The sequence below is a fragment of the Dipodomys ordii genome, unplaced genomic scaffold, assembly GCF_000151885.1.
Source record: "Dipodomys ordii isolate 6190 unplaced genomic scaffold, Dord_2.0 Scaffold20, whole genome shotgun sequence".
NCBI classification, from domain to species: Eukaryota; Metazoa; Chordata; class Mammalia; order Rodentia; family Heteromyidae; genus Dipodomys; species Dipodomys ordii.
Window position 1 is genome coordinate 8,302,109 of NW_012267236.1, and position 14,974 is coordinate 8,317,082.

Here is a 14,974-nt window from a genome sequence, read left to right on the forward strand (position 1 = left end):
CAAGTGGTCTATAGGGCAAAAGGCCTCGGGTTGGGGTGTCCTTGCTTCTGACTTACAGCCCCAGGAGAGTGACATTATTACTTTGTTTCTCCTGTTACCAGACCTTACCAGCACCCTATCCTGGGCAAGGCTATGGACAACTATAACGCCTTTCAGGCATTGCCAGATGCTCAGCACTGGAGTCAGATAAGGTGCCCCTCAGGGCTCAGATATGGTTCTAGGTGGCTAAAAAGGGAAGCTGGGCCCACACACTGTTCACTCTCCAGGGATTCTCACAGCTCTCCCTGAAATGCCCATGGGAACTGGTCCCAGGTTTTAAGTTAGTTGCTAAGGCAACGTTAGTAAAACCTAACAGGCCAAAAAGACACCAATTAGAGTCCATTTAAAACTTGGATAATTTTACCAGACCCAGGGTGAGGTGACAGACATTGCTTTAAACGCTGCTGAGCATACAAATGTGTGGAGGAAAGAATTCTGGTTTTCATGGACTCAGTTCAGCCTAAGAGGGAGTGCCCTGAGGCAGAAAGTAGAAGGAAAGATGGTCTCAGCTGCTGTCCTCAGGAGCCTGGACCAGCCAGTGTACTGAGCTAGGAGACTCCATCTTTGAACCTGAGGACTCACCTTGCATCTTAGCAGCTGCAATAACATCACCAGCTGAGATACTGGACACGTTGACCAGGTAGATGGGGCAGTGAGTCTAACAAGATAGTAGGAAGTAAGAGCATCAATCCATAAACCTAACCAACACCCAAACAACCCTGGCACGAGCATCAGCATCTCCCCCTGCATCACTCAACCCCCATTCCCAGGAGACAATCACTCTGGTAACATAGGGGTGGTGGCCTAAGCACAAGCCAGGCTTGCGCCTGGAAGGCAGTGAAAAGTGGGAGCCAGCACCAGATCCTGCCAGCCAAGGAGGCAACCTAAGGCAAGACTGTTGAGTCTGAATTTCAATGTTTTCTCCCACCTGATGACCAGGACTGTTTTTCTTCTATTTTTAATTTCCTGTCCATAAACGTGACATCCTAGAGAGAGTATGTATTATATCCTCTATCTAAAATTCTGATGCCTGCCATCTGAAAGTTGCCTTATTGATAGATGAACTATACCCTGGAAAATGGGTTTAATATCTAGGCCAATCAAGACTCATCTTGTGCCAGGTGCTGGTGGCTCACACCTGTAATCCTAGCTACTCAGGAGGCTGAGATCTGAGGATTGAGGTTCAAAGCCAGCCCGGGCAGGAAACTCCATTAGATTCTTATCTCCAAATAACCACCAGAAAACCGGAGGTGGCACTGTGGCTCAAGTGGTAGAGCGCTTGCCTTGAGCTGAAGAGCTGAGGGCAGCGCCCAAGCCCAGAGTTCAAGCCTCACGACTGACAAAAAAAAAAAAAAAAAAAGACTCATCTTGTGAACAGACATCTGGATTGTTGTATGATTAGCTCTTCTTCTACTAAGCTGTGCAAACAGTCATGCCTTAACTTCTCTGGGCATATGTTTGAGCTAAAAAACAAAGAATGCCTTTTGGTTGTTCAGCTGTTTTCTTTTGTTGTTGTCTATGTTTTGAATATTTTTATTATCTATAAGTAGTTGTACAAAGGAGCTGCCATTCAACAAAGCAGTTTATGAACACAGTGCATCTTGATCAATGCACCCTTTTCAACACTCTCACTCTCAGCTCTTTTCTTATTGTGTGTTAACTTTTCATCTGGAAGTAACTGGTAAAGTAACTGTTGCTGTGACACAAAACAAGGGCCTTCCTGTCTGCCTATCAGATCTGTAAAAAACAAAGGGGAAATGGTTTCCTTTGATGTTGAGTCTGAACTTCATTCTGATGGCTTCTTTGGGAGGACATAACTAGTCTGAGGTTTTGATATGCTTGGCTTGAATGAAATGATGAATTCTGGCACTGGCTGAACCTCCTTTCTTGTCCCCTATTCCTAAAATAATACTTCTCTGCTTATATCTTTCTGCACAGAGCTGGCCATTCCAGAAGGGAGACTCCCAAGGAGTCATTCCATTAGAATAAAGACTGCTGGGCAAACCCCCAACCCTACACCCCCAGTTTCTCCCTGGGGCCTGGGAGTTCATATTTGTAAGTCCCTGATTCTGCTGGTCTGACCTATACCTCCACTATCTTACTGGGGCCTGAGAGTTCCTATTTGCAAGTCCCTGATTCTGCTGGTCCAGGGATCACACTTTGAAAACTTTTGTTCAGATTAGATTATCTCAGCAAACTGAATGCTTTAGTGATGGTTTAGGAGAAAAGACCTTCCCAATGGTTTATAAAGTGCCTTTTCTCTTCCTTGGCTCTTTTGATCCTCAACAGCCATCCTGTGCAAAGCAAGTAATGCTATCATCCTGATCTTATATAATGAGACAGGGGATCAGAGAGGAGGCCTGTGGTTGACAGCTTGTCTTAGATAAAGGCCAAAGCTGTAACTTCTGGCACTCTCTTGCTGGTTTCCGGCACCACACTCCACCAGGCTTTGTTAAGAGCTCTACTCTTAACCATACCAACATAAAAAGGTTGAAAACAAAGGTCTAGCAGCAAAGATTTAAATGTATGGCTGTCTAAATCACAGTCTGCCTTTTCCTCCAAAAGAAATGCATTCCAATTCTAGTGAGGCTCCTGGTCCTCACCCCTTCCTTGCCTCCCTCACTTAAACAATGAATCTCAGCTTCAGCTAGCTCCAAAGGGATGGAAAAGAGAAGCTAGGGGCCAGTGGGATCCATGCCAGAACTTTGGGAATAACAAGTCCATTCAGCAATCCTGTGAGCCAAACGTGGTGCTGCTTCCTCACGCCCTAGGATAACAGGACCACACAATGCACTCAGCATGCAGATTAGGCGACTTACCCTGTTTGCAATGGTGATGACACGATGAGTGGCTTCAGCTTCCAGCTGTTAGAAACAAGAGACAGGAAGGACCCAGATTCACCCTCTCCTTCAAGCCAGATGCACCTTCCTGAGAGCTCTCCACAGAGCAAGTGCTGAAGGATGTGACGCAGAGCAGGAGGGGCTGGCTGGACCCTCAGGGACTGGAAGAAGGGGTAGGAGCCTGGGCAGGGCACCAAGCTCTAGCCACCTTGGTTCTCATGGGAGAAAGAATTTGAGAACTGAGAATACCAGCACATCTTTGCTAGGTGTGACCCAGGATTCCAGCAACAAAAACAAGAGGTACAAAGACATGGGGTTTTATCTCTCCTGTCTTCTGACACATTCTCTCCACAACCACTTCAAACATGCAGTCAAAGGACTGATAACAAGCTGGAGAGCAGCTCAGGTGGGGTTTTCTGTGTCTTGGCTCTCCTGATATTCCGAGTGGCCAAGTCTTTGTGGTTGGGGCTTTCTGTGCATTGTGGGATACTTGTCAGGGCCATACCTCTATCCAGAATGCCAGTATCATTCTGCCTTTGGGACAACCAAAGACTACTTCTAGACCCAGGCTTCTCCCTTTAACCAGCAGATGCTCACGGTGATTACTACTGTCACTAACCCTCAGGAAAGAACATTGATTCTTTCTAGTGCTGGCTGACAAAGAAATCCCAGAATGGGTCTACCTGAGCTTGGCTTTGTTCTCAGGGGTATGCCCTCAGTGGGGTTATTTTGTTGAATCTGGTGCATCTTTCTCTACCAATTCTGAGTTGCCAAAACAGAACCTATATGCAAGTCAGTGGAGGATAGGGAGAAGATCCAGGGCTAGGAGATGGGCTGACTTGGTTCCTAGGTGATAGTGGGACCAAATGTCAGATCTCCTGAACATCTAACTACCACCCTAAAATTTTATTCACTTTACAAAAGAAGGTCTTTCTATGGCCTCAAACTTGACATTTACCTGCCTTAGCATAGCAGGTACTGGGATTACTGAATGGGATTATAGGTGTGCATTACCATGTCCTGCTCTGAATTTTAAGCTTTGAAGAAAAGACCACCCCACAAATTGTGGAGAATGTCTGAAAAGGGCAAAGAGCAAGGAGGCATTATTTAACTAATGTGGTTTCGCCAGAGATAAATTAGTAATACTTGGGCAAAATAATCTCCAGGGTGCAGACATTTTTTTTCTCTCTCAGGGTCTTAAAATCAATCAGATGGGGTAGGATATGATTTGTCCCAACTATCTCTTCCAAGGAATGACGTGATCAACTTGGCCTCAGCACAAGGGAGAAGCTGTTCATTGGGAAGCTTCAAAATGGGAATGACCTAACATATATAATTTGATGTCTCTTCTGTCCTAAAAGATTCTAAGGGTCTGTATGAAAGAAGCTGAAACAGACAGGATGTTTTCTCACCTCCTCTGGACGGCTGATCTCGATGCCTTCTGGGCCTGTGATACCCAAATCTAGGGCCTCTTTAGCACCCTGCATAATAGCAAGACAAAGAGAGCTGAATCTCAGAGAGATGAGAAAGTACTGAAGCCAAGGGACAATAAAGCTAGGCATAGCCCATTCCCAACAGGCTTGCCTCATGTGTCACTTTTGAAAGATAAACCCAGGAGGAACCCATGCAGTAAGGTTTTCCTTGTTCTCATTTCTTAATGACATATCTTTTTCTCTTAAAAAATAAAGTTCAATAATTAGCCTATAGGCCTGTTAAGATAAGCACTGTTAGTCAGCTTCAAAGCCAGGGTTTTCTCACTGGAAATCTAGACAAATCTCTAAGTTCAGCATCTCCTAGATTAGTTCTTGTAGGTTTACCTAAGAGAATAAAAGGTCCATCCTCCTTGATACAGGAGATTACATGTCTAAAATAGACTCAGACTAGCTCTTTTTTTTTTTTTTTCAGACTAGCTCTTTTGAAAGGTACAGAAAGGTGGAAAGCTGATTCTTACTTATTTCACTACCAATGGAATTCTGCTATCATGGCATTCAAACTAAACATTACCATCTATGATTTAGAAATCTTTTTGGAGATTTGTTCTTTATATAGGAACATTTGGATTTTCTGACCATGATTTGATCCCCAAAGTTTCACATCTTATTTTTTTCTGAATCTAGTAGGATCAGTAATAGGGGGTCAGGACTCCCATGCAAATGGTTTCCATTGGTGCCAACCCTCCCCAAAACCAGCAACCTCTATCAAAGACTTGCCTCAGCCACAAGCTCCCCGTTTTCAGCATGGACCCGGGCGATTGCTCCAATGTCCTTGCAAGCATACAACACTTGGTACAACTCGTTGTCTCGAAGCATGTACAAGTCTTTGTAAGTCATGAACATCTGGAATGAGTTGACCCCCTTCTCCCTCACCAGTGTCTCCATCTCTGCTTTCACCTGGAGAGCAAAATGCAAAGGCAATGGCAGTTTAGTACTGATATCCTAGAGGCTGACTAGCAAGTGCAGGTGAGCAAGGAGGAGATGTGGGACCTGCCCCAGCTCTGTATGGCTCCCAGAAACCTCTTAGGGTTTCACTTCACCGCCTCCCCTCCTCCCCCGCCTTCCCGCCCCACTCCGCAAGGCTGTTGTAAAGTTGCTTAAGCAGAAGTATTTCAAAATTGTCAAGTTCAACACAATAATGGGAATTATATTCTCAGACTATAGGCACAGGTTTCTGCCTCTGAGGCAGCCTTCTCTCTCTTTCCCTCTCCCTTATTTTTTGCTTTTGTTTTGTTTTTTTTGGTACTGGGGCTTGAACTCAGGTCCTCATTCTCACTTGGCTTTTTCACTCAAAGCTGGTGCCCTATCATTTGAGCCATACTGTCACTTCTGGCATTTTGCTGGTAAGTTGAGATAAGAGCTTCTCAGATTTATCTGCCCGGGCTACTTTTGAACCATGATCCTCAGATCTCAGCTCCTGAGTAGCCAAAGTTACAGGTATGTGCTTACCAGCACCCATCTAAGGCAGGCTTCTTGGCAGAAGTGATATTACAAAGAAAGCATACTTAGGCTAAAAAATCTAGATACTAGGAAAGCCAAGTTAGGAAAAAGTGAAACATGAACAAAGTTATGCAAATAAGGATATTTATTCCAACATAATTTATTCTAGGAAAAAAAGGGAAGCAACGTTGGTCTGACAGTAGAAAACAACAGGAGGTTCTACTTCCTAGAACATCAGGTGGCCTTTATATTAAAGGTCAAGAAGAACCTGCAGCCACATAGAAAATGCCAGAAGGTTACTAGGAAAAAAGCATGTCCAAAAAAGACTTGGAAAGAAACAACAGGGATGAATTATGTGCTTCCTTTCTTTCCTGTTTTTTTTAAGATCTGTAATTAGAAAATATTTGCTAAAGAAAGGAATTTTAATTCTAGATGCATGGAAGTCTTCATAACTTCTGACAGCTTAGGGATGCCTGGCCTGGCCTGAGTGCTACCGGGAGTCTGAGTTGATCCTCTATTCCAGGACAACTCCAGGGGGAATGCAGAGGGGATCAGGACAGGGGTCTCCACCCAGAAGGGTCTCCAGAAAGGAGATGCCCATCTGAGAAAAGGGACAGCTGACATTAAGCATGGTTTGCATTGCTGGCCTGAAACAAGGAGGAGGGGCCTTTATGCCCTGAGTTTCAGGACTACAAAGATTTCCATAAAAACCAGGCCAGAAGAGCCTAAAGGAGTCCTTAACTCAAGGCTAAAGCCAGAGAGTAAAAGCAGACTGAGGTTTTGAATGATTGTCTCATAAGGGACTTGGTCTCTTTTAGACCAAAACTCACAACTGCACAACTTTGTATAACTTCTTATGCTTTAAGTCTTCTTCTCTCTAGGAGAATTTATGCTCTGGGTGCAAAGAAACATCTGGAGAGCTGTCAGTACCAGGCAACGTTGACACAGGATCTGGTGGACCTTCAGCTTAGAGAATAGCTCAGTGCTGTCAGTTTCCAGAACAACCAGGACACAAGTAACCCTCTGTGCCTGAGCCTTTCAGGCCACCACTCACTAGCACTGTTCCTGAGAGGGGGAGCAGGCTGCAGACACACCAGGATGTGCTAAGCATCTGCAGCCAGAGCAGGGAGCCAGTGCTTCCCAGGCTGACTTCTGGCTTTGGACTCTGGTGTACCTTGGGGCTCTCTATATCTGTGGGAAACCAGTGGGGCATGCCCACCCCCTGCTCTTATGGAAGCTAAATGTTTTTCCTCTTGGCACAGGGCCCTGGGCTGGTGGTGGGACTAGGTGTGGTGCCCACTCATGCAGAACAGCAGCAGGCCCCAGTTTGCTCAGCCCACATGGTTCCTCTGCCCACTTGACTGTCTTTGAGGACTCTACCAGCACTGTTACCTTGGGTGCCCACCAGGTGATTCCCATGTGAAGGGCATAGTCACAGCAGACCTTGGGGTCAGCCAGACCCCGGCACTTCTCATACGCCTCCACGAGGGACATTTCCTTGTCAGGCAGGACGTGGCCGATGATCATGGTGGTACCTCCAACAAGTGCAGCCTGAGGGAGAGGGGAGAAGACAAACCTGTCACAGCTCTGCAGGCACCAAAAGCACAGTCCTCAGCGAGCACTCAGGGCAACCACAAAGTCTTCCTCACGGAAGGCAGGGGGGAACCAAACACAAGGTTTGGAAAGCTGTAAAGGTTGGTATGGAAATGAGTCAGTGTGACCTTTATTACTGTGGTCCAGCACACAAACCTGCTTCTTCCTCATCTGGGGCTTCAGTTTGCCACTTGGAAAAACAACTTGGTATGTTTCTGAGCCTAAGGCCAACCCCTATGGTTCCAATAAGATCACCCCAAAATGATGTTTGGCCAACTTAAGTATATCGATAATATGTTCAAATGTCTATGCATAACACAAAATGGGACATAATAAAATACACACACATATATTTAAACCATAATGTATAAAATGTTACTTTGAATGTGTTGTTCTGTTTCATTCTCTCACATTTCGTGGAGGAATCTTTCTTTCTTTTTTTTTCTTCCAGTCTGGGGTTCAATCTCTGGTCTTGAGCACTGTCCCTGCGATCCTTTTTGCACAGGGCTAGTGCTCTACCACTTGAGCACTTCCAACTTTTTCAGTGTTAATTGGAGATAAGAGTCTCACAGATTTTCCTGCCCAGGATGGTTCTGAACTGTAATCTCAGATCTCAGCCTCCTGAGTAGCTATGATTACAAGTGTGAGACACTGGCACCTGGCAGAATTTTTCTTTTTTAATGGATTTCATTATGACATTTTCATACATGTATGTAATATACCTTGATTATTACCTTTATAAAGTATTTTTTCTCTAACTTTTCACATGGTTAACATCAGAATCTTTGTCTTCAGTTTTCTCAAACACATTATCCTTTTTTCTTTTTCTTTGTGTGTGCCAGTACTGGACTTGAACTCAAGGCTGGACAGTTTCACTTGGCCTTCTCACTCAAGACTGATGTTTTACCACTTGGTCACACTTAGATTTTTTTTTCTAGTTAATTGGGGATAAGCATTCACAAATTTTTCTGCCCCGGCTAGTTTCAAACCACAACCCTCTGATCTCAGCCTTTTGAGTAGCTAGGATTACAAGCATCAGCCACTAGCACCTGGTTGCTTCTTTTCTAACTTGTCTGAGACTTTTTAGATGAATGGCTGATTTATTACTGAAAATGAATGTAATTCATAATCTCTACAAGATACTACTTTAAAAAGAAATCTTTAAGAAATCCCACACCAGCCAGGTGCTGGTGGCTCACCCTGTAATCCTAGCTATTCAGGAGGCTGAGATCTGAGGATTGCTGTTCAAAGCCAGCCTGGGAGGAAAAACTGTGAGACTCTTATCTTCAATAAAGCACTAGAAAACTGGAAGGGCACTGTGGCTCAAGCGGTAGAGCACTCGCCTTGACCTGAAGAGCACAAGGACAGTGCCCAAGCTCAGAGTTCAAACAGTAACCCCTCCGTACAACACCTTAATAAAAACAATGAAATCAAATTACATAATATAACAAAGAAGTTCCACTCAATCACAAAGCACACCTCGATGATAAATTATTAAACCTGCATTATATTTCCTTCAACTAAAAAAAAAAAAAAACCTAATTTGGCCAGGTGATTTCCAAGAACTTTCAAAACTAGCATTGTCTCAAAGCTATTTTAGGTGAATGTGTTACTCTCAAACAAAATCAGTAGTAAAATAACAGAGAGGGCCTAGACTGTGACAGCTTTTGCGGGAGCTCCCAAGTGAGTTGACTTTGTAAAACATGCCTTGCTGTTTGACTCAGAGTTGTCTGAGTCAGAGGTTTGGGTTCAAGTTCCTGCCCTGCTGACTGGGGGTAACTTCCCTGAGGTGCTGATTCTTTATGCATTCAAACTAAGTCAAATAAAACATCACTCTGGAATAAGTTTGGTAAATTGTTGTCCTGACATGTATATTCAATTATACAAATTAGATTCTGTTTTCTATAGGAAATGAAAAAGCACAATAAAATCATTTTAATGATTTTATGTTTCTCTACTCAACTAAATCCTTTATCACAACTCAGAAATGTTGACGGGAAATAAGGCATGTAAAAAAACTCAACAAAACCTAGTTTACTGAATAAACAACAATTAAGATGTAAATAGTCAGAGCCTGGGTCTCCCTAGCTGATGTGGGTTGACAGTGAGAATATTTCCCCTGCTCTCCCTTGGGGCCAAAATGATCTGGCTTCTTGCATTTCTTAAAGCAACCACCAACAGAGGGCGGTAATTCTGTGACCCATATAGTAACAGGATGGGGGCGGCAGAGACCCAGAGAAGGGAAAGTGCTAGGCAGATTGCTGCTTATAAGCTGCCTTCTATTTTGGATTCTGCTGGATCCCGCCAGGCTGATTCATCCTCGTAGCAGGTGGTTGTACTCTATTTTGTCCTGCAAGGCATTTCTTGCTTTTACACATGCATATGGGGGTGTCTGATATTCTGGGTTTTACACACTGAATTGTTTTATTTTTGTGTGGTTCTAGATTGCTTTTCTTTGTACTCTCCTCAGAACAGCTGCAGTCTTAAGTGGAAAAAAAGAGACCCTATAAACAGCACAGTGTGATAAAAGAGCCAGGACTCTAGAGATCCTCGGGTAAGAGTAGAAAAGGAGGTTCATGTGGCAAATCTCTAAATATTTGAAAGTACAGATCAAGTTAATAAATCATTACACCAAATACACTCTATCCTGCGACTCGGACGAGTACATTCTTTATAATGACCAAGATTAAGTTTACATTTAGAAGGGTTTTTTTTGTTGTTTTTTTGGGGGGGACTGACCTTGATTTTGAGCCTATGTGCCTGCCCCAATGCATACCTCCCACTGGGGTTCATGTTATAGCCTACACATATAAGTTTTGTTATCCCCTTGCAAAGTTGCTACCCAGGGGTCTACTGTGCAGAAAATCACAGTCTGACTCCTCCCTACTCCCATACCCAGATAAAGGATTTGAGTTTGTGTAGGCCCAGGAGGGGCTCCGGCCCTTTGGTAATTCCAAGGACTCAGAGTGGTTGAGTAGTGGGCTAGGAATCTCTGGGCAGACACATGGCATCTGGGCCTCATGGTGAAGGCATACAGTTGTCAGAAGGTCGAAGTAATATCCTCCAGATTCCAGAGCCCAGGGCAGAGGCCCTTCCTGCCTGGGTCTAAGTTCTGGAAGAAGTCTGGAGCACTGAAGAGTGCCCTTAACTTCTTCACTTACTGGCTGTAATGCAGGAGCTGTCATGTGCTTCCTCTATAGAGAAGTCCGGGGTCAACAGACATGAGAGCATTTGGAAGGAACACATTGGTCTCTGGAATAATAATAGTAATAATAACACCATAGTAGTAATAATATTTAATATGATTATATTATGAGTACTGCTGTTCCCTCAGGTCTCCAAGCAAGAGTTCACAGGTTAGCTTGCAATAAAGACTCCTTTGCTTTAAAAAAAAAAAAAAAAAAGAGTTCACAGGCTCAGCAAATCCGGCCGGAGTACCCCCCTGATGCTGGAAGTACAAGCACTCACCTCCTCTCAGCAAGACACGCACGAAGCTAGCTTTTTAAATATGTGTGGTCCCTACCCAGGATGAATGCCACAAGTGTTCACAGGAATGTGATCCCATGGATGTGACAAGCCCTGTTAACATCATCCCCCAGAAGAGCCCTGCAGAGATCTCAGCAGAGCACTGTGCCATCCTGCTCCTGACACTTCCAGAAGGATTGCATTTAAGAATATGTGACTGAGGCTGTCACGTGATCAAGTCTATGTTTGCACAAATCAGTGTTGCTGAGGTGAACCGTGGAAGATTCTAAATGAAAGTCAGGCTAATTCATACCATGGAAAAGAGTTTGCTCTAATGAACAAAAAAGGCAAAATTCAGTATCTGCACACTAGATGCTTAGCACTGTGATTCAACACACACAACCCCATACAAGGGGGAAAAGTGGGAGGAAACAAACCAAAATATTAACAATGGCTGTTGTGTGGTGATGAATTTCTGAGTAAGTTAGTTTTCCTTTTCTAAAATTTATTTAATAGAATATATTATCTTCATAATATGCACTAAAAATGTTTGGTTTTACAATAAACACTATACAAATAAATGTGGAGGAAACAAAGACAATTTACAATTTAGTCATGCTCATATAATTAAAATGCTTTTGAAAATAATAAAACATATATCATACACATGAACCCACTGCTTAAATTTTAACAGATGTGAATATTTTTGTCATATTTACCAAAAGTTACTAATTTGGGGGTAGTGCTAGGCTCTATGTATGCAAAATATATATTTTACCACTGACATTTACTTTTATTGGTGGTACTGGTGTTTGAACTTAGTGGCTCGCTCTCACTTGCTTTTCTTGCTTGCTTGCTCAGCTTGCTTGCTCTGCTGTTGCTCTACCACTTGAGCCATGCCTCCAGTCCAGCTTGTTATTTTGAAGATAGAGTCTCAAAGACTCTTTCCTTTGTTTGTTTTTTTTGTTTGTTTGTTTTTGTTTTTTGTGGGTCGTGGGGCCTGAACTCTGGGCCTGGGTGCTGTCCCTTAGCTCTTCACCTCAAGGCTAACGCTCTACCACTTGAGCCATATCACTTCTGACTTTTTTCTGCTTATGTGGTGCTGAGGAATTGAACCCAGGACCTCGTGCATGCAAGGCAAGCACTCTACCACTGAGCCACCTTCCCAGCCCAAGACTCTTTTCTTTGGGATGGCATAGAACTATTGTCCTCCAGGACCCAGCCTCCTGAGGAGCTCAAGTTGATGTACATTTCTTCCCTCTTTGTTTTTACATGGTTGCTATGTTTAAATGTTTTTAAATGACACCAATAAACATCAAATTGCCCATATTCTGTAGCCTGGTTTTTTTTTTTTCACAGCTACTTCCCATTTTCTCTGGTGTTTAAACACCTGAGTCCAAGCTCAGGTGTGCCCTGGTCAGAAGTGGAATTGTAGCTTTGTAAGACATGCAGAAATCTAACCATCCCACATCAGGGAAGGGCTAGCCTCACTAGCATCTACTAAACTTGGTGGCTGACTGAAATTGCTCATTGACCCACCCAAGCCCTTGTATTTTCAAATATAAATGTCCATCCAGATAAGTCTTCCCCATTATGCATATGAACATTATTATTTATTTTTGTCAGTTGTGGGGCTTGAACTCTGGGCCTGGGTGCTGTCCTTCAGCTCCTCAGCTCAAGGCTAATACTCTACTACTTGAGCCGCAGTGCCACTTCCAGTTTTCTGGTTGTTTATTGGAGATAAGAGTCTCATGGATTTTGCTTTGAACCACAATCCTCAGATCTCAGCCTCCTAAGTAGCTAGGATTACAGTCTTGAGCCATTGGCACCCGGCAATGAACTTAGTATTTATTCTACTCTGTTCACACCTCTATTAAATTAATGTGGACATTAGTATTACTCATCTAACCAACACTCATAGTCATTATTCACAGAACCTAATTTTACTATTTCAAAGGGCTATTGTCATTTTATTTTTGACATTTATGACACAGTGCTGGATAAATCTGGATTTATTTGATGCCCAGTAATTGCACCTCCATTTGTTCCCTAAATTCACCCAATGTACTTAATGACAGTCTACTTTATGACACAGGCTCCAGGCATATGCTTAGCAAAGAGCAAGGCCTCATGCTAGAACCAACCTAAGACTTTTCTACATGTCTTCTTTATGCTTTTGAACATCATCAGAACACTGTGGACACATGAAGGTCTCCCTGTTGGAAATTTCACTTAAAACTGATTTGTTGGAGGAAATAAATCCTACCTGGCTTTATCAGGACAAAAGTCTTTGAAGAGTCATTCTCTTTTGTCTTCCATGTTGCTGTACATCTGATCACAGTTCACTGAGGTTCCTTCCCTCCCAGTCTCAAGATCCAGAGGTCAAAGCACACAGTGCTCTGCTGTTGATTGGCACTTTTGCCTAAGCCAATCCCAGGGCTTTTCACTGGGAAGGGGAAGGACTTCATACAGTGTATTTTCATACAGATGCATGAGGAAGGTAGTAAGTGTGAGAAGTGCTTGTGATCAGAAAAGCATATCTGCTTTTGAAGGAAATTCAGTCTTTCAAGAGGGACATTGCACTGAGAAACAAATGGTAAGTATTTTAGATTGATTTGGTGTGGATATAGCTTGAGTGTGTCCCAAGGGTTCATATGTTGAAATTTAAGCCTAGTAGTGAGATGTTAAGAGGCTGGAAACTTAATCCCACAATACAGTACTGTACTTAGAGATGAGACCTCTGGGAGGTGTTTATGATTAGATAAGGTCATCTGGGTAGAGCTCTCAAGACTGAATCCTAGCAGCTCTGTGTGTGTGTGTGTGTGTGTGTGTGTGTGTGTGTGTGTGTGTGTGTGTGATGGGGAGAGGGAGGGAGGGGTGAGAGAGAGCAGAAAGAATATAGACACTCATGTCATGTCATGCTTTGTGCCATCTCAGGGTTCTGCCAGCAAGAGGCCATCACCAAACTTGGCCCATCAGCTTTGGACTTCCAGAACTGTGAAGCAGTTCAATTCTCTGATGGTGCCTGCAGACAAGGATGATGATGGGGATGGTGGAGGCAGGACTTATAGCCATACCACTGAGGTGCCCTTTGGTTTGGATGAGCAAGTCCTGGTGGATGGAAGGAGGTATCCTGGAAGAGCAGCTGTAGCAGAAGTGAGGATCCCAGTGGGGAGGTGCACAGACATGTTAGGTTGCAGCAAAGCTTAAGAGTTATTGGTCAGATTCTCTGGAAAGAGAGGGCAGCTAAGAGAAGAAAGTCTGTGGCAGGGCCTTGAGAGGTAGCCACATAGAGGAGAATCAAGCTGAAGAGGGAGATTAGGAAGTGATCTCCATAAGGATGACCGGAATATCTTGGGACCATGGAATCTAAGCTATCCTCCTGCCCAAGAATGCTCCTGGGGCTCACTGGCTTCCAAGTGAGGAGAGTTTCAAGGCAAAGATGTGGTGCCTCCCCCCGCCCCTGCAGACAAGCAGACCAGGGCCCCTTCTGCATCTCAGGGACAGTGAGCACATTTGCTTAGGAAGCCCTGGCTTCTGCCTAACCAGGCTCCCGCTCAGGTGCTCATCACACCCCCTGCAGCAGTGGCTGCTGAGAGGAACTCTGAGACATTTCTAAGATTCTCGAAAAAATTTCTACCTCTCTCCCTTGTTAATAAGGACCTATGACCAAGTAGTCAGGTCATATGTAGTAAAGAGGAGGCCAGCCAGGCAAGGGCTTCTAGCACCTTCCCTTGCTCAAATTCCTCTATGAAAAAGTTGTTAGCTCTCACCTAGCTGTGCAGACAGCAGGGCTAGAGCAGCAAAAATCATCTGCAAAAATCTGGAAAGGCTGGGTCATGCCTCCAATGGCTCATGTTTGTAATCCTAGCTGCTTGGGAGGCTGAGATCTGAGGAATGAGGTTTGAAGCCAGCCTGGGCAAAAAGCCCATGAGACTCACCTCCACTCAATCATCATAATGCTGGAAGTAGTGCTGTGGCTCAAATGGTAGAGCACCAGCCTTGGGAGAAAAAGTTGACACAAAGAAAGAAGGAAAGGGAGGAAGGAAGGAAAGGAAAGAAGGAAGGAAGGAAGGAAGGAAGGAAGGAAGGAAGGAAGGAAGG

General features: G+C 44.0%; 1 protein-coding gene across 1 annotated transcript in view; it reads right to left on the reverse strand.

Annotated features, from left to right (window-relative positions):
* Positions 1-14,974, reverse strand: part of Dpysl5 (dihydropyrimidinase-like 5) — a 47,366-nt gene that overhangs the window by 14,448 nt on the left and 17,944 nt on the right. Inside the window, exons 2-6 of the mRNA XM_013013603.1 lie at positions 7,205-7,363; positions 5,090-5,269; positions 4,292-4,360; positions 2,859-2,903; positions 622-697 (exon numbers count right to left, since the gene is read on the reverse strand). Of these exons, the coding sequence (XP_012869057.1) occupies positions 622-697; positions 2,859-2,903; positions 4,292-4,360; positions 5,090-5,269; positions 7,205-7,363 (529 nt within the window). The remainder of the gene's footprint in view (positions 1-621; positions 698-2,858; positions 2,904-4,291; positions 4,361-5,089; positions 5,270-7,204; positions 7,364-14,974) is intronic.